At 37.3% G+C, this 22,968-nt stretch overlaps 1 protein-coding gene across 1 annotated transcript in view; it reads left to right on the forward strand.

Moving 5' to 3' along the window:
- The first annotated feature begins 824 nt into the window (after positions 1-824).
- LOC143235770 (uncharacterized) overlaps positions 825-22,968 on the forward strand; it is a 48,593-nt gene continuing 26,449 nt past the window's right edge. Inside the window, exons 1-7 of the mRNA XM_076473973.1 lie at positions 825-887; positions 1,078-1,471; positions 6,598-6,797; positions 7,324-7,590; positions 19,415-19,594; positions 19,826-19,904; positions 20,368-20,622. Of these exons, the coding sequence (XP_076330088.1) occupies positions 825-887; positions 1,078-1,471; positions 6,598-6,797; positions 7,324-7,590; positions 19,415-19,594; positions 19,826-19,904; positions 20,368-20,622 (1,438 nt within the window). The remainder of the gene's footprint in view (positions 888-1,077; positions 1,472-6,597; positions 6,798-7,323; positions 7,591-19,414; positions 19,595-19,825; positions 19,905-20,367; positions 20,623-22,968) is intronic.

Consider the following 22,968-nt stretch of genomic DNA (forward strand, 5'->3'; position numbering starts at 1 on the left):
ATCAACTGAGACTGAATCGGTTTCGGGGTTGGTCTGCTAATCATCAACTGAAACTGAATCTGTTTGGGGTTGGTCTGCTAATCATCAACTGAGACTAAATCTGTTTGGGGGTTGGTCTGCTAATCATCAACCGAGACTGCATCTGTTTGGGGGTTGGTCTGCTAATCATCAACTGAGACTGAATCTGTTTGGAGGTTGGTCTGCTAATCATCAACCGAGTCTGAATCTGTTTGGGGGTTGGTCTGCTAATCATCAACCGAGACTGAATCTGTTTTCGGGTTGGTCTGCTGATCATCAACCGAGTCTGAATCGGTTTCGGGGTTGGTCTGCTAATCATCAACTGAGACTGAATCTGTTTGGGGGTTGGTCTGCTAATCATCAACCGAGTCTGAATCGGTTTCGGGGTTGGTCTGCTAATCATCAACCGAGTCTGAATCGGTTTCGGGGTTGGTCTGCTAATCATCAACCGAGACTGAATCTGTTTGGGGGCTGGTCTACTAATCATCAACCGAGACTGAATCTGTTATGCGATAACTTTCCACATCGTAACAAGATATTTCTAAACTCTCCACCCTTTTCCCCGTCACTATGCATTTTCGTCTCTCGAGCCGCAATTTCAAACCAGATAATAGGTGAAAACTAAAGAGATCTTTATTTTTAAACGAATTTTCTTTACGGTAGATATCTCTAGAAAACTTCTTTATAATTAAGCACAAAGCTTCAAAATGGGTTCAGCCCACCCCTGGGATCTACACTCGGTTTCTAACATAATAAGTCCGCAGACATGCTGGAGAGATAATAGAAAGCATCACTTAAACATACTAATGGACGCACGTGTTCAACACTCCCCCTCTTCCCCAGATCAGTTTACAAAACTTTTAAAGTTGGTAACAATCTTTCCATCGGATCGCTGGCTGTAAATGGACTTTTGTAGGATAATGGTTAAATATACATTTATATATGTAAATATACATCTTACTGATTTAAGAGGTTAGATAGAAAGAAACTATCAAATAAACAAAACAAACAAATTGATATTTCTGATAGCATGGGATTAGGGTTTTTCTTCTCCATTAGACAACGACTCTGATTGGTTTGTTGAAAACTGCTCGACTATTGCGATTGGTCAGGGTGGCGAGGAAGATTGACCGTTACTCCGAGTATGGAGCTGCTGTGCTGCTTCTGCTTGTGGCTGCTTTCGCGCTAATTGCCCATTGGCTAGCTTGTATTTGGTACGCAATTGGTAACGCCGAACGCAACATCATGAAGCACAAGATAGGTTGGTTAGACCATCTGGCCAACGCCACCTTCCAGTTTTACAACAACTCTTACGGAGGACCCAGCATCAAATCGAAGTACGTCACAGCGTTGTACTTCACCATAAGCAGTCTTACCAGTGTGGGCTTTGGAAACGTTGCTCCTAATACTAACATGGAGAAAATATTTTCTGTCTTGGTGATGCTGATTGGGTGTAAGTATTGTTATAATGTCGAGAAACACACTCGAAGTAACAATGTATTACTGTATGGGTGTTAAAACTTTAATTAAAATAAAGTACGGTACAACGTTTTGAACTTCTTAGCTCATCTTCAGATTAACAAAGAGAGTTTTAATACCCATAAGAGCCATCTTTATAATACATTATTACGTGTACTATTTTTGTATTTTGTCAAGACTTGCTCCAGTAACGACTTTTGTGTAACATAGTGTTGTTACGTCATGCCACGTTGTTTACTTATGTTGTCTTGGAAGTGCTGATTATGAACTAATTGTTTCCTTTGTTATATAGATACTGTTGTATTTATAATTATCGTGTTAACTCTAGTGTAACTGTTAGCAATTCTTAGCGCGCTTATTAACATATATGTTCTTACAGTGGTTTTCACTTCTTAAAACGCTATAGTGGAACTTACCAACTGACACTTGAAGTCGTTGTTATCTTGGATAGACGGAAATTAAGTGGTATATATGAAAACGAAAGTTTTGAGTCACAAAAATAGGAACAGCCAAACTTTTGCTCAGTGTCATTGACCTCGTATTCTATATATCAGTAACTTTACCAACAGAGATTTTTTTTCAACTACGTTTCTTCAGCTGGTGAATTTCTTTTGAGTGAAAGTTAAAGTGGTATCAACATTTCGAGCAGGTTTGTACGGCCAAGAAGATTTCTTGTCAGTTCTTCAGGACAACGTGCCGCTATTATCATTAAAAATTTCAGTCATCACAGTGGAAGAGATTCTTGTACAGAGCACAAGTTCGAACTCAAGAACAGCAGAATTCTCCACCAGGACCGTGCTAAACGATGCTACTATGCATTCCAAAACAGCAGAATTCTCCACCAGGACCGCGCTAAACGATGCTAGTATGTACTCCAAAACAGCAGAATTCTCCACCATGACCACACTAAACGATGCTAGTATGCACTCCAAAACAACAGAATCCTCCACCATGACTGCGCTAAACGATGCTAGTATGCACTCCAAAACAGCAGAATTCTTTACCATGACCGCGCTAAACGATGCTAGTATGCACTCCAAAACAGCAGAATTCTCCACCATGACCACACTAAACGATGCTAGTATGCACTCCAAAACAGCAGAATTCTCCACCATGACTGCACTAAACGATGCTATTATGCACTCCAAAACAGCAGAATTCTCCACCATGACCGCGCTAAACGATGCTAGTATGCACTCCAAAACAGCAGAATTCTCCACCAGGACCGTGCTAAACGATGCTAGTATGCACTCCAAAACAGCAGAATTATCTACCAGGACGCAAATGCAAACTAACGTGGCAGGGGTTTAGTTTAGAGAGAGTGAAATCGTAAGAATTCTCTCTCCAACTGGGTAGTTCAGGAACGTTGTGGTTCCTCTTCGTCCCCTTTCGTGAAAGGTTATTAGGTTTAGTTTTATTTATTTATTTATTAAATAATTTTTGACTCTATTTTGGGTCAAGGAGGTCACTCTTAATGTTATCCTAGACCGAGGCAAAGGCAGCACCGGAGAGAACGGCCAGGTCCCGTCCCGAAAGGCAGAAGTCAAAGTAAATATGAACATGAACTCAAACGACCCGACTCAGGGTCTGGCAATAAAGTTGCCTGTGCTGGGATCTAAAAATCCAAAGCCTAAGTTTTTGCTGTGGGGGAAAACGGGAGTGCCCCGAGAAAACCCACTTTCACAGTACAGGCGCCGAAAGTTTTGCCTGTCCTGTGCTCGATATCTGAAAAAGATAATATATATTGTTAACATGAGTTTAGTTCTTTAGATACTTTGTTGTGTAATTTGTGATTCTTGAAATATGTTGTAAGGTGAAATGTATTTTGTTGGTGCACTAGTTAATTTGTAGAGTGATGCCGTTAGTTTGTTTCTGTTTTCTGCTTTTAGATAATATTTGTGTGATATTTCCGTTAGTCTGTTTCTTAGTGTTAGTAAGTTACTGAATTGATGTATATACTTTACTGGCGTGAATGATAGTAGACTGAATGCAGATCTTAGTATTCTGTTCTGTTGAACTTGGATTTTATGGAGTGTGTTATTTGACATATTATATGTGACTTGACATCCATACTCTATTAGTGGACGGATGTAAGCCTTGTATATTTGTATAATGGTTTTTGGTGAACATTTTGATTGTCTACTGGTTAGAGTCAGACTAACGGAAATATCACACAAATATTATCTAAAAGCAGAAAACAGAAACAAACTAACGGCTTCACTCTACAAATTAACTAGTGCACCAACAAAATACATTTCACCTTACAACATATTTCAAGAATCACAAATTACACAACAAAGTATCTAAAGAACTACACTCATGTTAATAATATGTACTTTCTTTTTCAGATCTCGGGCACAGGACAGGTAAAACTTTCGGCGCCTGTCCTGTGAAAGTGGGTTTTTCTCGGGGCACTCCCGTTTCCCCCCACAGCAAAAACTTAGGCATTGGATCTTTAGATCTCAGCCCAGGCAACTTTATTGCCAGACCCTGAATCGGGTCGTTTGTGTTCGTGTTCATATTTACTTTGACATCTGCCTTGCGGGACGGGACCTGGCTGTTTTCTACGGTGCGGCCTTTGCCTCGGTCATGGATAATATTAAGTATGACCTCCTTCACCCAAAAAAAAGAGTCAAAAAATTACTTAAAATAAAAAATAACATAAAAAACAACTAAATCCAATAAACTTATACGAAAGGGGACGAAGAGGAACCACAACGTTCCTGAACACCCCAGTACCCCAGTTGGAGAGAGAATTCTTACGATTTCTCTCTCTCTAAACTAAACCCCTGCCACGTTAGTTTGCGTTTGCGTTAAAGGGTCTATTGGATTGCCCTGGACTTCACCCAGCCTCGACGCCCATCGGACATTTACCAAATCTTGTAACATGCACCCACTTAGGCGCCTACACTGTTGAAGGGTTTAATTTTTTTGATTCGTCAGAGGGGAGAGAAGGGAGATAATCCTGAACACCCCAGTTTAGGCAAGTGAAAATCCTTTTCTCAAAAACTAAATACTTGCCATGGTTGTTGCTGTTGTTTGACCGAAATGATGCTTATAAATTCACGCACGTACTAAAAATTTAGTTTGGTTGACGGTGAAGAACAATTCTGTTGAAAAGAGTTTATCAAACCTTTGTTCACCCCTTTCTCAAACCGAATCAATAAATCCAATCTAATTTTCCTTGACAGTCGTTTAGGTTTTTAATCTAATAAGTTTCAAAGGGGCCTGCGAGACAACCAGGGGCGCTCAGAAACTTTTGTTTCTCTTCAGCCCCGCGCGCGGAAATAAGGTTAGGTTCAACGTGTAGATGCATATTGATCATTCATGAAAGAAAGGTAAATCCACTAAACTTTATTGGAATTAATGTCAAAGTTGGAAAGAATCCTGTGAGCATCGGAGAAGCGAGCTAAGGAGAGCTGGTAGGAGAGCGTCCTTGGCGAGGCTGCTTCTGGCTAGACAGGACCTGAAAAGCGGCGAGCCTGCTTCTGGCTAGACTGGACCTGAAAAGCGGCTAAGATATCCGTATGACGCGGAAGAGTCCAAGGCTATGAGGAAGCCTGGATTAATAAAATGAACATGACAAATGACTTACTGGAGAGAAAGTTTGGGCTAAACAATAATTTAACAATTAGTTTAAACTAATACAGTACAGATTTTGCGTGACTTAAGCGTAGTTTTAGATTATTACAAGAGAAGTCACCTTTTCAGGGCTGAGAACCTGAGATCTAACGATAAAGGAAAATAATTTAGCTGTGGGAAGAAACGGGCGTACCCCAAGAAAACCCACTTTCACAGCCAGCGCGCCGAATGAACTACCCTGACCGTGTACGAGAGTATCTGAAAAGAAAACAAGGTTAATACGACATCATAGGAATTAAAATTGGCGAACATGGTAACATACAACAAAAGGCTGGTAGTGTACGTGTTATAACATTGAACACAAATGTGGTACTGGTGAATTAGTTGGTAGAAAAATGGAAGCCATGGTCGTCTCGTGGACTTGAACACGGAGGAGCAAGACGTTCCGGTCGGATTCTGAGTTGCTGTCTACATCTTACTCAATTAAAGTGGATTTTTCTCGGGGCACTTCCGTCACTCCCTACAAATAAATTCTGGGCACTTTATTTCAAGACCCCGGCTGAGGCCTTATTATTTACAGATTTCCTCCAGGCTCTAAAAAGGCCCGTTTGTCCATACCATTTCTGTTTCTTCTCATCTAACTGCGTTGTTGGAACCTTGGACTCCTCCATCACAAACCACACCTACTCCAGCTCTCCAGAGTTTTAAAATTTGATACTTAAAGCTTCCAAACCAATAAATCACTGTAGTTAATTTACTTAATCTGTAGATTAATAAAACACCTCTCGGGGTAGGAACTGAAAGTAATGTATCTTCGAACTTCCCAGATATAGACCACTTCGATGGTTGTATCTTCGAACTTCCCAGATTTTGACCACTTCGATGGTCATAATACAAACTGTTCTCATCTGGCTCCCCGCTAGTACAGCGGTAAGTCTACGGATTTATAGCGCTAAAATCAGGAGTTCGATTTCCCTCAGCAGATACCCTGAAGTGGCTTTGCTATAAGAAACGAACGAACGAATGTTCTCATCTGAAATCGTCTTAAAAATTGAATTCCTGTCACCAAATGTTCGTGTTACTTGTTTGTTTGTTTGTTTTTCTCCCTGATAAGAAGAAGGCCTCATCAGGGAGATATAAATGTAAAACATATCTTAACGTCTCACTCATGTTTTGTACCTAGATTCCTGCCGGCCTTTGTAAAGGTATTTTTAAGACCCACAACATGCTGTCCCAAAATCGTCCAAAAACTAGTTCCTGTCTAAATATATTTCATTATCTGTTGTTTTTTTAATTTAACTTCCCGGTTTTACTTTCTTACAAAGTATTCTCTAGAATACTTAACTTTTAAATACCAGCTTCATGTGTTCAAGATATTTTATTAAAACCAGGAAAAGCATGTGCATATTAGACGTGTTCTCGTGAAATGTTAATGAATGTTTAGAATTGTTTAAACGTGTACAAACGATGTAGTTTAATTAATAATTAATTAATAATTTATTCTGTTTACTCTGTCAGCTTTGATGTACGCCAGTATCTTCGGTAATGTCTCCGCCATCATTCAGAGGCTGTACTCTGGTACCGCGCGGTACCACACTCAACTGCTCCGAGTCAAAGAGTTTATAAAGTTCCACCAGATTCCCAACCCACTGAGACAGAGACTGGAGGAATACTTCCAACATGCCTGGACGTACACTAATGGCATTGACGTAAACACAGTAAGTATTTCATTGGATAAGTAGAAACACACGTGAACTTACACCAACTGCGTCAACGTAAAGACTATTTCATTTCGTAAGTAGAAACACACGAGAACTTACACCAATGTAAAAACATATGTTGATGGTTTGTTAAAGGTCGTGGTTCAGTTGATCGTGGTGGTTCACTGTTCGAAAAGTGTTCATTTAAGTTTTGTCTTACACCCATTCTGTTAAAGTTAAAACTTTGAACCCTGTCTGTTCTATTTCTTGTCGAACCAGAATTGTTTACTTCTCCGTTTATAAACGTTTCTTTCCACTAACTCACCCATGTAATCCAGTAACACACGTCTGGAGTTTGATAACATGTGGTTGACTACCATTGTGAATTATGTAGAAATAGATAATATTTGTAAACGAAAGCATGTTTGTTTTTTCAGGTGTTAAAGGGTTTCCCTGAGTGTCTTCAAGCAGACATCTGTCTCCATCTGAACAGAAACCTTTTATATATAGATAATATTTGTAAACGAAAGCATGTTTGTTTCAGGTGTTAAAGGGTTTCCCTGAGTGTCTTCAAGCAGACATCTGTCTCCATCTGAACAGAAACCTTTTACAAAATTGTCCATCATTTAAAGATGCCTCACCAGGCTGTCTTCGAGCGCTCTCTATGAAGTTCATGACAACGCATGCGCCCTCTGGAGACAACCTAGTACACCGTGGAGATGTTTTAACGGCCTTGTACTTTATATCCAGAGGAACAATAGAAATACTGAGAGATAATGTCGTGATGGCTATTCTGGGTAAGACGGATTTACTTGTTAATGTTCAATAGATAAAAAACACGTTCATTGTGCGAATAAATCACATCTTGTGTAGTTATAACCAAAATAGAAAGTTTCACATTCTCGGTTAAAAAAACAACAACAAGGTACTTGTACTGTAACTTCGACAAATCGTGGTTTGTGAGAACCGTTGCCTCAAAATGGTCTACATTTAGTGGCTGTGGTTTCATTATAAGAACTACAGCTAAACCCATCTATTCCAATAAACGAGTGTAATTAAAGAGTTGATAGTGACTGTTGTTGGTTGTCCATCTTCTTCACAGTTGGCTATGAAAAAAACAAACAAACCGTAGACCAAGCTTGTATTTATTACTGAAACAATCACAGACCAAGATTGTATTTATTACTGAAACAATCGCAGACCAAGCTTGTATTTATTACTGAAACAATCACAGACCAAGCTTGTATTTATTACTGAAACAATCACAGACCAGGATTGTATTTATTACTGAAACAATCACAGACCAAGATTGTATTTATTACTGAAACAATCGTAGACCAAGCTTGTATTTATTACTGAAACAATCACAGACCAAGCTTGTATTTGTTACTGAAACAATCGTAGACCAAGCTTGTATTTGTTACTGAAACAATCGTAGACCAAGCATGTATTTATTACTAGTTATTACTTTGGGTATCAGCTCTTATTTTCTCAACAAAGTATATATCAGTATCTAACAGTATCCTTATCAACAAAGTATATCTCGGTATCTAACAGTAGCCTTGACAACAAAGTATATATCAGTATCTAACAATAGCCTTATCAACAAAGTATATCTCAGTATCTAACAGTAGCCATATGAACAAAGTATATCTCAGTATCTAACAGTAGCCTTGTCAACAAATTATATCTCAGTATCTAACAGTAGCCTTATGAACAAAGTATATTTCAGTGTCTAACAGTAGCCTTCTCAACAAAGTATATTTCAGTATCTAACAGTAGCCTTATCAACAAAGTATATCTGAGTATCTAACAGTAGCCTTGTCCACAAAAGTATATCTCGGTATCTAACGGTAGCCCTCTCAAAAAAGTATATCTCAGTATCTAACAGTAGCCTTGTCAACAAAGTATATCTCAGTATCTAACAGTAGCCTTGTCAACAAAGTATATCTCAGTATCTAACAGTAGCCTTGTCAACAAAGTATATCTCAGTATTTAACAGTAGCCTTGTCCACAAAGGATATCTCAGTATCTAACAGTAGCCTTATGAACAAAGTACATCTCGGTATCTAACAGTAGCCTTGACAACAAAGTATATGTCACTATCTAACAGTAGCCTTATGAACAAAGTATATCTCGGTATCTAACAGTAGCCTTGACAACAAAGTATATTTCGGTATCTAACAGTAGCCTTGTCAACAAAGTTTCTCCCAGTATCCAACAGTAGCCTTGTCAACAAAGTATATCTCAATATCTAAGAGTAGCCTTGTCAACAAAGTATATCTCGGTATCTAACGGTCGCCTTATGAACAAAGTACATCTCGGTATCTAACAGTAGCCTTGACAACAAAGTATATGTCGGTATCTAACAGTAGCCTTATCAACAAAGGTATATCTCGGTATCTAACAGTAGCCTTATGAACAAAGTATATCTCGGTATCTAACAGTAGCCTTGACAACAAAGTATATGTCGGTATCTAACAGTAGCCTTATCAACAAAGTATATTTCGGTATCTAACGGTAGCCTTGACAACAAAGTATATGTCGGTATCTAACGGTAGCCTTATCAACAAAGTATATCTCAGTATCTAACAGTAGCCTTGACAACAAAGGGAGTATATCTCGGTATCTAACAGTAGCCTTGTCAAGAAGGTATATCTCAGTATCTAACAGTAGCCTTGTCAACATGGTATATCTCAGTATCTAACAGTAGCCTTGTCAACAAAGTATATCTCGGTATCTAACGGTAGCCTTATCAACAAAGGGTATATATCGGTATCTAACAGTAGCCTTGTGAACAAAGGTATATCTCGGTATCCAACAGTGGCCTTGTCAACAAAGGGTATATCTCAGTATCTTACAGTAGCCTTGTCAACAAAGTATATCTCAGTATCTAACAGTAGCCTTGTCAACAAAGGGTATATCTCAGTATCTAACGGTAGCCTTTTCAACAAGGGTATATCTCAGTATCTAACGGTGGCCTTGTCAACAGGGGTATATCTCGGTATCTAACAGTAGCCTTTTCAACAAGGTATATCTCGGTATCTAACAGTGGCCTTGTCAACAAATTATATCTCGGTATCCAACAGTAGCCTTGTCAACATAGGGTATATCTCAGTATCTAACGGTAGCCTTGTCTACAAGGTATATCTCGGTATCTAACGGTAGCCTTTTCAACAAAGGTATATCTCGGTATCTAACAGTAGCCTTGTCAACAAGGGTATATCTCGGTATCTAACGGTAGCCTTGTCAACAAAGTATATCTCGGTATCCAACAGTAGCCTTGTCAACAAAGTATATCTCGGTATCCAACTGTAGCCTTGTCAACAAAGTATATCTCGGTATCTAACGGTCGCCTTGTCAACAAAGGGTATATCTCACTATCTAACTGTAGCCTTGAAAACAAAGTATATCTCGGTATCTAACAGTAGCCTTGTCAACAAAGTATATCTCGGTATCTAACAGTAGCCTTATCAACAAAGTATATCTCAGTATCTAACAGTAGCCTTGTCAACAAAGGTATATCTCAGTATCTAACAGTTGCCTTGTCAACAAAATATATCTCTGTATCTAACAGTAGCCTTATCAACAAAGTATATCTCGGTATCTAACAGTAGCCTCATCAACAAAGTATATTAATATCTAACAGTAGCCTCATCAACAAGGGAGTATATCGGTATCTAACGGTAGCCTTGACAACAAAGTATATCTCGGTATCTAACGGTAGCCTTGTCAACAAAGTATATCTCGGTATCTAACAGTAGCCTTGTCAACAAAGTATATCTCGGTATTTAACGGTAGCCTTGTCCACAAAGGTATATCTCAGTATCTAACAGTAGCCTTATGAACAAAGGTACATCTCGGTATCTAACAGTAGCCTTGACAACAAAGTATATGTCACTATCTAACAGTAGCCTTATGAACAAAGTATATCTCAGTATCTAACAGTAGCCTTGACAACAAAGTATATTTCAGTATCTAACCATAGCCTTGTCAACAAAGTTTCTCCCAGTATCCAACAGTAGCCTTGTCAACAAAGTATATCTCAATATCTAAGAGTAGCCTTGTCAACAAAGTATATCTCAGTATCTAACAGTCGCCTTATGAACAAAGTACATCTCAGTATCTAACAGTAGCCTTGACAACAAAGTATATCTCAGTATCTAACAGTAGCCTTGACAACAAAGTATATCTCAGTATCTAACAGTAGCCTTGTCAACAAAGTATATCTCAGTATCTAACAGTAGCCTTGTCAACAAAGTATATCTCAGTATTTAACAGTAGCCTTGTCACACAAAGTATATCTCGGTATCTAACAGTAGCCTTATGAACAAAGTACATCTCGGTATCTAACAGTAGCCTTGACAACAAAGTATATGTCACTATCTAACAGTAGCCTTATGAACAAAGTATATCTCAGTATCTAACAGTAGCCTTGACAACAAAGTATATTTCAGTATCTAACCATAGCCTTGTCAACAAAGTTTCTCCCAGTATCCAACAGTAGCCTTGTCAACAAAGTATATCTCAGTATCTAAGGTAGCCTTGTCAACAAAGTATATCTCGGTATCTAACGGTAGCCTTGTCAACAAAGGTATATCTCAGTATCTAACAGTAGCCTTGTCAACAAAGTATATCTCGGTATCTAACGGTAGCCTTATCAACAAAGTATATATCGGTATCTAACAGTAGCCTTGTGAACAAAGGTATATCTCAGTATCCAACAGTAGCCTTGTCAACAAAGGGTATATCTCGGTATCTAACAGTAGCCTTGTCAACAAAGTATATCTCAATATCTAACGGTAGCCTTGTCAACAAAGTATATCTCGGTATCTAACGGTAGCCTTTTCAACAAAGTATATCTCGGTATCTAACAGTAGCCTTGTCAACAAATTATATCTCGGTATCTAACGGTAGCCTTGTCAACAAAGTATATCTCAGTATCTAGCGGTAGCCTTGTCAACAAAGTATATCTCAGTATCTAACAGTAGCCTTTTCAACAAAGTATATCTCAGTATCTAACAGTAGCCTTGTCAACAAAGTATATCTCGGTATCTAACAGTAGCCTTGTCAACAAAGTATATCTCGGTATCCAACAGTAGCCTTGTCAACAAAGTATATCTCGGTATCTAACAGTCGCCTTGTCAACAAAGTATATCTCACTATCTAACTGTAGCCTTGAAAACAAAGTATATCTCGGTATCTAACAGTAGCCTTGTCAACAAAGTATATCTCAGTATCCAACTGTAGCCTTGTCAACAAAGTATATCTCGGTATCCAACTGTAGCCTTGTCAACAAAGTATATCTCAGTATCTAACAGTAGCCTTATCAGCAAGGAATAACTCAGTATCTAACGGTATACTTGAAAACAAAGTATATCTCGGTATCCAACTGTAGCCTTGTCAACAAAGGGTATATCTCGGTATCTAACAGTCGCCTTGTCAACAAAGTATATCTCAATATCTAATAGTATCCTTGTCAACAAAGTATATCTCGGTATCCAACAGTAGCCTTGTCAACAAGGGTATATCTCGGTATCCAACAGTAGCCTTGTCAACAAAGTATATCTCGGTATCTAACAGTAGCCTTATCAACAAAGTATATCTCGGTATCTAACAGTAGCCTTGTCAACAAAGTATAACTCAGTATCTAACAGTTGCCTTGTCAACAAAATATATCTCTGTATCTAACAGTAGCCTTATCAACAAAGTATATCTCAGTATCTAACAGTAGCCTCATCAACAAAGTATATCAATATCTAACAGTAGCCTCATCAACAAAGTATATCAGTATCTAACAGTAGCTTTATCAACAAAGTATATCTCAGTATCTAACAGTAGCCTTATCAACAAAGTATATCTCAGTATCTAACAGTAGCCTTGTCAACAAAGTATATCTCAGTATCTAACAGTAGCCTTATGAACAAAGTACATCTCGGTATCTAACAGTAGCCTTGTCAACAAAGTATATCACGGTATCCAACTGTAGCCTTGTCAACAAAGTATATCTCAGTATGTTACAGTAGCCTTATCAGCAAGGTATAACTCAGTATCTAACAGTAGCCTTGTCAACAAAGTATATCTCACTATCTTACAGTAGCCTTGTCAACAAAGTATATCTCAGTATCTAACAGTAGCCTTGTCAACAAAGTATATCTCAATATCTAACAGTAGCCTTTTCAACAAAGTATATCTCAATATCTAACAGTAGCCTTGTCAACAAAGTATATCTCAGTATCTAACAGTAGCCTTATCAACAAAGTATATCTCGGTATCTAACAGTAGCCTTGTCAACAAAAAGTATATCTCGGTATCTAACAGTAGCCTTGTCAACAAATTATATCTCAGTATCCAACAGTAGCCTTGTCAACATAGTATATCTCAATATCTAACAGTAGCCTTGTCAACAAAGTATATCTCAGTATCTAACAGTAGCCTTTTCAACAAAGTATATCTCAGTATCTAACAGTAGCCTTGTCAACAAAGTATATCTCAGTATCTAACAGTAGCCTTGTCAACAAAGTATATCTCAGTATCCAACAGTAGTCTTGTCAACAAAGTATATCTCAGTATCCAACTGTAGCCTTGTCAACAAAGTATATCTCAGTATCTAACAGTCGCCTTGTCAACAAAGTATATCTCACTATCTAACTGTAGCCTTGAAAACAAAGTATATCTCAGTATCTAACAGTAGCCTTGTCAACAAAGTATATCTCAGTATCTAACAGTAGCCTTATCAACAAAGTATATCTCAGTATCTAACAGTAGCCTTGTCAACAAAGTATAACTCAGTATCTAACAGTTGCCTTATCAACAAAGTATATCTCAGTATCTAACAGTAGCCTCATCAACAAAGTATATTAATATCTAACAGTAGCCTCATCAACAAAGTATATCAGTATCTAACAGTAGCCTTGACAACAAAGTATATCTCGGTATCTAACAGTAGCCTTGTCAACAAAGTATATCTCAGTATCTAACAGTAGCCTTGTCAACAAAGTATATCTCAGTATTTAACAGTAGCCTTGTCCACAAAGTATATCTCAGTATCTAACAGTAGCGTTTTGAACAAAGTACATCTCAGTATCTAACAGTAGCCTTGTCAACAAAGTATATCTCAATATCTAACAGTAGCCTTGTCAACAAAGTATATCTCAGTATCTAACAGTAGCCTTTTCAACAAAGTATATCTCAGTATCTAACAGTAGCCTTGTCAACAAATTATATCACAGTATCTAACAGTAGCCTTGTCAACAAAGTATATCTCAGTATCTAACAGTAGCCTTGTCAACAAAGTATATCTCAGTATCTAACAGTAGCCTTTTCAACAAAGTATATCTCAGTATCTAACAGTAGCCTTGTCAACAAAGTATATCTGAGTATCTAACAGTAGCCTTGTCAACAAAGTATATCTCAGTATCTAACAGTCGCCTTGTCAACAAAGTATATCTCACTATCTAACTGTAGCCTTGAAAACAAAGTATATCTCGGTATCTAACAGTAGCCTTGTCAACAAAGTATATCTCGGTATCCAACTGTAGCCTTGTCAACAAAGGGGGTATATCTCGGTATCCAACTGTAGCCTTGTCAACAAAGTATATCTCGGTATCTAACAGTAGCCTTATCAGCAAGGAATAACTCGGTATCTAACGGTATGCTTGAAAACAAAGTATATCTCGGTATCCAACTGTAGCCTTGTCAACAAAGTATATCTCGGTATCTAACAGTCGCCTTGTCAACAAAGTATATCTCAGTATCTAATAGTATCCTTGTCAACAAAGTATATCTCAGTATCCAACAGTAGCCTTGTCAACAAAGTATATCTCGAGTATATAACAGTAGCCTTGTCAACAAAGTATATCTCAGTATCTAACAGTAGCCTTATCAACAAAGTATATCTCGGTATCTAACAGTAGCCTTGTCAACAAAGTATAACTCAGTATCTAACAGTTGCCTTGTCAACAAAATATATCTCTGTATCTAACAGTAGCCTTATCAACAAAGTATATCTCAGTATCTAACAGTAGCCTCATCAACAAAGTATATCAATATCTAACAGTAGCCTCATCAACAAAGTATATCAGTATCTAACAGTAGCTTTATCAACAAAGTATATCTCAGTATCTAACAGTAGCCTTATCAACAAAGTATATCTCAGTATCTAACAGTAGCCTTGTCAACAAAGTATATCTCAGTATCTAACAGTAGCCTTATGAACAAAGTACATCTCAGTATCTAACAGTAGCCTTGTCAACAAAGTATATCACAGTATCCAACTGTAGCCTTGTCAACAAAGTATATCTCAGTATGTTACAGTAGCCTTATCAGCAAGGTATAACTCAGTATCTAACAGTAGCCTTGTCAACAAAGTATATCTCACTATCTAACTGTAGCCTTGAAAACAAAGTATATCTCAGTATCTAACAGTAGCCTTGTCAACAAAGTATATCTCAGTATCCAACTGTAGCCTTGTCAACAAAGTATATCTCAGTATCTCACAGTAGCCTTATCAGCAAGGTATAACTCAGTATCTAACAGTAGACTTGAAAACAAAGTATATCTCAGTATCCAACTGTAGCCTTGTCAACAAAGTATAACTCAGTATCTAACAGTCGCCTTGTCAACAAAGTATATCTCAATATCTAACAGTATCCTTGTCAACAAAGTATATCTCAGTATCCAACAGTAGCCTTGTCAACAAAGTATATCTCAGTGTATAACAGTAGCCTTGTCAACAAAGTATATCTCAGTATCTAACAGTAGCCTTGTCAACAAAGTATAACTCAGTATCTAACAGTTGCCTTGTCAACAAAATATATCTCTGTATCTAACAGTAGCCTTATCAACAAAGTATATCTCAGTATCTAACAGTAGCCTTGTCAACAAAGTATATCTCAGTATCTAACAGTAGCCTTGTCAACAAAGTATATCTCAGTATCTAACAGTAGCCTTGTCAACAAAGTATATCTCAGTATCTAACAGTAGCCTTTTCAACAAAGTATATCTCAGTATCTAACAGTAGCCTTGTCAACAAATTATATCTCAGTATCCAACAGTAGCCTTGTCAACATAGTATATCTCAATATCTAACAGTAGCCTTGTCAACAAAGTATATCTCAGTATCTAACAGTAGCCTTTTCAACAAAGTATATCTCAGTATCTGACAGTAGCCTTGTCAACAAAGTATATCTCAGTATCTAACAGTAGCCTCATCAACAAAGTATATCTCAGTATCTAACAGTAGCCTTATCAACAAAGTATATCTCAGTATCTAACAGTAGACTTATATGCCCTTATTTTTTGTAAATATTTTTGTCAGTTTTTTTGGTTTGTAAAACAAACTTGATTTATCGTCAGTTAGTAGTTAAAGTTGCATAATACAACAATATAGTGTGTGTTTTTCGTATAGCAAAGCCACAAAGGGTTATCTGCTCAGCCCACCGAGGGCAATCGAACCCCTGATTTTAGCGTTGTAAATCCGGAGACATACCGCTGTACTAGCAAAGGACACATAATACAACAAGTGTTTCGGTTTAGACACAGACAACCGAGGTTTCAGGGTCACCGTTTAGAGATGGTAGGAAGTCAATGCATGTATTTCGTACCACTTGATAATTGGTTGACCTGTACACTTTCTTTTTACTGTTTTCCCGGTTTTGCACTCGTCTTTTAGAGGTGATTTTACTCGTGGGCTCTGGACCCGTTTATAAAGCTCTTTTCCCCTTTATCAAAATGTGAAACTCCAACCCTGGTGGCAAGGCTCAGTTTTTCATGATGACCTCTTGTTATATAAATGCTTTTGTAACGCTGTAACAAGCAGAAATAACATTTTCGTTGTTATCAAAGTTTATAGATGATAATAAAGATATAATATGATAATAAAGGAACAACTTCACGTTTCGTATTTTGTTTTTTCTTCCTCGGACACCAAAGTTACCCATGAAACGAGTTCCAATTTGGACCAGAAAGTTTCTTTGCAGTTAAGCACAAAACTACTCAGCAGGCTATCTGTGCTCTGCCCACTACGGGTATAGATATTTGATTTCTAAATTATAAATAAGTCTGCAGACGTACTGCTGTGCTATATTATAATGATTCTACGGCTGAAAGAGCGAGCACGTTTGATGCGACGGGGATTCGAACCCTTGATTACGAGTTGAGCGCCCTAACCATCTGGCAGAAGAAAATTACTAACCCAAGAGTTGTTAATGGGTGGCAATGAATGGCTGTCTTCCCTCTAGTCTGTCATTACAAGAAATACGGAGTAGCTTTACGTGAAGGAACAGACCTCAAACAAGCACGTTCCTGATCCGTGCAGTTTTAATTAAATACAGTTTTCGATCAAAATAAATGGTTTCGAGGCATCCAGTTAATTTGTGTAATTAGTAAAGTATGTAACAAAGATGTTCATATAAAAATGATGTTATTCTTTCTGGACTTATATATAATTCAAGTTATTCTAACCATAGATCACGTGACTCATCACTTGGCCAATTACAACTACAATATTCATTGGCCTCGTTATGTATATCCGATTATTATTATTTGTATTTTACCGCTAGATGCCCTCAAAATTTACTTATAAATTTTAGTATTATAATTAAAAACTACCTACTAAATTATTTATGTTCTTTGCTTTTATTTTCATTTGCAGAATATAAGTGCTAGCAAGACAGAGGGCACTGAATAATTTAACTTAATTTTGGAATGTGTTTGAATTTTGAGCACGGGAGAAGCGATGAAATGAAATGATTGAGTGAGCTTGTTTTCAGACATAAGAACATGTATATTATTATTATTCTCACTTTTTATCTACAGAATAGTCCAATAAAGTAAATGCTGTTATTAGAAATTGTGAAAAAATTACGTGGAGTTTTGAAAGTTAATGAACAGTTGTGAGTAATAACGTATTATGAATACCAAACTGTGTATGACAGTTTCGGGGGTTTGGTTGATACCAGTAGAATAAAATGGAGTACACAAAGTAGTTCCGGGGGGGGGGGCGCAGAATCTCTGATAGCTGTCCCTAATACGGTGGGCCATAAGTGTGCATGCCACGTTTGGTTGAAAATTAAAGGGGTAAAGGCAGGCACATATCTACAGACAGTAGTAACGTGGGGATTGACATGGATGTGAGACTGGACACTAACATTCCCACGATATCCTTAAGGGGACATAATGGTGCATTGAAGATCTACCTACTTCTCTGGTGATCACCGAGTGAATCAGCGATACGTTTACAGATTTGCAATGCTAAAATCCAAGGTTCAGTTACCCCATACACACAGAGCGCAGTTAGCTTATTGTGTGGCTTTGCACTAAAACAAAGAAGCATTTTTGTTGTGAGAATTCCTGTTGCGTCACTCTACTTCAGTCGTCACCATTTAGTGCTGACCACTCTAACAGTCTCAACTGAGTAATGTGCGAGCTATTCTTACTTCATCGTGACGTGACTTAGGTGACGTCATGAATTCAAATGAATATGATATCAAGGGGAAAAGTTAAAGGCCGGAATAAAAGTGACCATAGTATTCTACCTAAAGTAATTGTATTATTTGTTTCAGATATACGTATAATTAAATTGTAAAAATAAACTTTTCCCCTTGGAACAAAAGAACTTTAGTCTTTAGTCTTCATACACGAAAAGACGTTTTTTCAATTACAGTTTTAAATTCTTAATATCTGTGCTCGTTTATATTAACTCATCAGGTCTAAATCATTGTGTGATTCACTAAAAATCAGATATATATTATTATCTGAAACGTTGATTTCTTATTGCTTATATTGGAATTGTTTTTATTGTATAATGGATCGAACTAGTAATCGTTTTGATGGCTCGGTGTTAATTCTCTGGTCTTATAACTCTCAAAACCAGATCTATATACTCATAGTGGACAGATCACAGACATCCCGTGGTGTTGCATTTCATCATCTTATTCGTGGGACTCTACTTATTATTTATATTGTGTGTGTGAACTTTATTCGTGACGTCTATCATTGTTTGAAATTCCTGACCTGGACTGGTGATTAGAGTATGTTCTAATGTATTCTAAAGACTGACGCTGTGGGTAATAAATATTTAACGTTCCCTGCAGTCTCGTACCTGTTTACAGTCTCATCCGTAAGACGTGTCCGGCAACGGTCAGTTGCAAACTCTCTTTGTTAAACCGAAGATGACCTATGAAGGTCGAAACGTTGTTCTTTACTTTAATTTAATTAAAGTTTTAATAACCATACCAGCCGTTTATAGAATACATTTTACTTTAAACGGGTTTCTAGTCGTCACGGTGAATAATGTTTGACTCGCAATCTGCGGGTCGTGGGTTGAAACTGAGTATGTTTGCTTTTTCACCCATGGGACGTTGTAAGGTGCCAATGAACTCCACTATTTGCTAGTGAGGGGAGTTGGCAGTAGATAGTGTTGATTTGCTGCCTTCCATCACATTTATTACCTCAACATTAGGACCAGTCCTTAGCCCTTTAGTGGAGCTTAACTTCTTCAACAAACAAAGATGTTTATGTTCCTTTAGTAATCAAGTTGGGTCCTTCATCAAGTGGCTGTTAGTGTTAAGGAATCCAGATGAAACTAGTTAGTTATTATAGATTATTCCATGTTTTCCAGGCAAGGACGATATTTTGGAGAGAATCCATGTGCTTACTCTACCGTGGGAAAGTCCAGTTGCAATGTTTGTGCCCTGACATACTGTGACCTTCATAAGATCTTACGGGATGACCTACTAGATATTTTACAGATGTACCCAGAGTTCCATGAAACTTTTTCCACAAACTTAGAGATAACATTTAATTTAAGAGATGTGAGTATTCCTATAACTTCTCTTTGTATAAATGCTGATAGAGATGTTTAATGTAAATGAAATATTCTATGTATTCTACAGTTTGGATAAGCAGTACATATTTAAAAAACATAAAAAAATCAGATGTGTTTCTGCTTCATTGTTGATGAATATGAAGAAGGACCACTGGTTTCAGATTCTGTCACATCTAGTTGAGACAATAAACTTTATAAGAATTTTTTTTTTTTTTAGATTGACCAACCAGGAATTGATACTGAGATTTTACGGTCCAAAGCTGCACTTTATCGACAGGTCAGCTCACCAGAAGAAGGTAGGCTGTTTGGAGTGGAAGTTTTGTGTTATATACTGGCTGAGATTTTAAACTCAAACTATGTGATGTGTATGTTTTTGTTTTTTACAATATTCATGTGTTAAAGCCATTCACAGGTATCTTAAAGAATTTATTGCTGTTAAAAATCCATTCAATCTTTTACTTACACTAAAACCATTTTGGAGCAACTGTAGCAGATTCAATAGCTTTGTTCAATGTTTTGTAATATTAATAACAACCAGTAGTGAGTGTAATTTGTAATATGAATCTTATGTTAGGCTTAAAACATAAGACAGCTGATGTTATTCTTCTTGCTGTCAAGATTGGGTGGCTTCAAATTTAAACCAAGTTTTAAGACTGGTAGTAACCCTTTGTTATCTGTTTACAAACATCCAAGTGAAAGATGAAGCATCATCATGTTTTTTTTTTTACTTTGATCAAACACTAATGATATATTCTTAAGTATTATTGGCAGTTGAAGATCCTAGAACGTTAGCTTATCAGTTTCCTCGGCCACGTCGAAGAACCAAGCCACACAGACAGTTATCCTCAGAGGGTGTAGTGGGATTCAGTGATGAAGAAGAAGAGAATGAATGGGGTAAAACTCGGCCAGGCATCTTGGAACTTTCACCAGACAAAGCAGGACAGGATGTAACACCAGCTAATTTGGATTTTGGGAAAAAGATAGAGAAACGTGGAGCTGTTCAGTCTTTAGCAAGTAAGGCATACATTTAACTAAATTTGTGTCGTATTTTAAAGACCTCTTCTTCATTTTCTTTTATAGTTTTAAAAGTTCTTGTAAATCATAATCATTTATGTTTCTAAATCAAAGCAGGAAAAAATAAATAATGTTCTGGTACAACATAAGAATTGTTGGTCTGCCTCAATGTTCAGTTCTTTAAACTAAGCTAAAACTGTTAATAGACAAATAAAACTCTTAAAGCTACCCCGTATAATTTATATACTTATCCAGTTTTTCTTAAATTCATTTAAATTTACTGCCTCCACAACATATATTCTAAAGACCAACCACCCTGTTAGAAAAACAACAAACTGTTCTTGACCAAGATGACTTGTGTCTTGTTAAAATTTTTGTGTCCCAGTCTTGCTTCTCTCACTGCTGAGTATAAAGAAAGAGAATGCACCAACTCTGTCAATTCCCCTCTACAATCTTAAACACCTTAAGTAGATCCCCTCTAACTCCTCTTTTGTTTTCAAATAATCTCTACCACTCCTTGTATGACAACCCTTCCATCTCAAGAACCATTCTAGTAACACTACTCTGAAGTCTTTCCAACAATTCAATGTCTTTCCTAAGGTAAGGAGCCCAAAACTGAACACAGTACTCTAAATGTAACCTAACCAGTAATGAATGCAAAGAAATCATAACCTCTTTAGATTTGTACTTAGTATTTCTGTAGGTATAATCTAAAATCGATTTTCCCTACCATTACCAAAAGCACACTGCTTGCATGGCTTAAAAATCCCTTTGTTTCGTAACACTGTTTAGTTTATTCTGATTCAATGTATACTTATAATTCACGCTATATTATTATTATTTTTTTTAATTAAAACCCATTTGCCCAACTCACTAAATGATTAGAATAAATCATTTTGCATATCATAGGCACCCTCTTCCCAGCCACCAACACTCAAAACCTTCATCTCATTTGCAACTTTAAGTAATTTGTGGACCATTTTTTTCATTTATTTTATTGGTGAAAATCAAAAAGATCAAAGGTCTTAAGACTGAGTCCTGAGTTACACCACTTGTGGCATTAACCCAGTTTGAGTGAGCTACATTTATAACAACCCTCTTTCTTCAGTCCAGCCACTAACTCCATTTATAACAACCCTCTTTCTTCGGTCCAGCCACTGACTCCATTTATAACAACCCTCTTTCTTCGGTCCAGCCACTGACTCCATTTATAACAACCCTCTTTCTTCGGTCCAGCCACTAACTCCATTTATAACAACCCTCTTTCTTCGGTCCAGCCACTGACTCCATTTATAACAACCCTCTTTCTTCGGTCCAGCTACTGACTCCATTTATAATAACCCTCTTTCTTTCGACTGTCCAGCGACTGACTCCATTTATAACAACCCTCTTTCTTCTTTCATTTATTCTTTCCAGCCACTAACTCCCATTTATAATAACAACCCTCTTTCTTCGGTCCAGCTAACAACTGACTCCAGACTCTCATTTATAACAACCCTCTTTCTTCGGTCCAGCGACTGACTCCATTTATAACAACCCTCTTTCTTCGGTCCAGCGACTGACTCCATTTATAACAACCCTCTTTCTTCGGTCCAGCCACTGACTCCATTTATAACAACCCTCTTTCTTCGGTCCAGCCACTGACTCCATTTATAACAACCCTCTTTCTTCGGTCCAGCCACTGACTTCATTTATAACAACCCTCTTTCTTCGGTCCAGCCACTGACTCCATTTATAACAACCCTCTTTCTTCGGTCCAGCCACTGACTCCATTTATAACAACCCTCTTTCTTCGATCCAGCCACTCTTCTATACAGTTTCCAAACATATCTCCTACATTTATAGAGGTAATGTTTTTACATGTCTTTTATATGACACTCGGTCAATTGCTTTTAGAAAATCCAAATACGCCAATTTTATACACTTTCTCTCATCTACATAAGCAGTAACCTTTTGAAAGAATGTCAAAAGATTTTCCCTTAAGGTCTATCCAATATAATTCTAATATTTCTTAAAATAAATTTGCAAGACATCTATAAGCAAACTTTCTGAAACTTTTGTCCACAACTGATGTAAGACTGATTCATCTGTAATTACTGGGACAGTCATGTACCTTGAAAAGAGGACGTATATTAACTAAGATCTAGTCCTCTGACATCTGACCACTGTCCAAGGACTTGCAAAAAAAATAGTAGCAAATGGCTCATATATCCATCCTTCAAAACAACTGTTGAAATATTATCTGACCCAGGAAACGATTATTCTTTAAACTTTACAGTTTTTTCTTAAGAAGCTCAGAATTAATGCGATCATCTTGTTCAACCTTGTTTCCACTTATCAACTGTT

Source organism: Tachypleus tridentatus, chromosome 12, assembly GCF_004210375.1.
Source record: "Tachypleus tridentatus isolate NWPU-2018 chromosome 12, ASM421037v1, whole genome shotgun sequence".
NCBI lineage: Eukaryota > Metazoa > Arthropoda > Merostomata > Xiphosura > Limulidae > Tachypleus > Tachypleus tridentatus.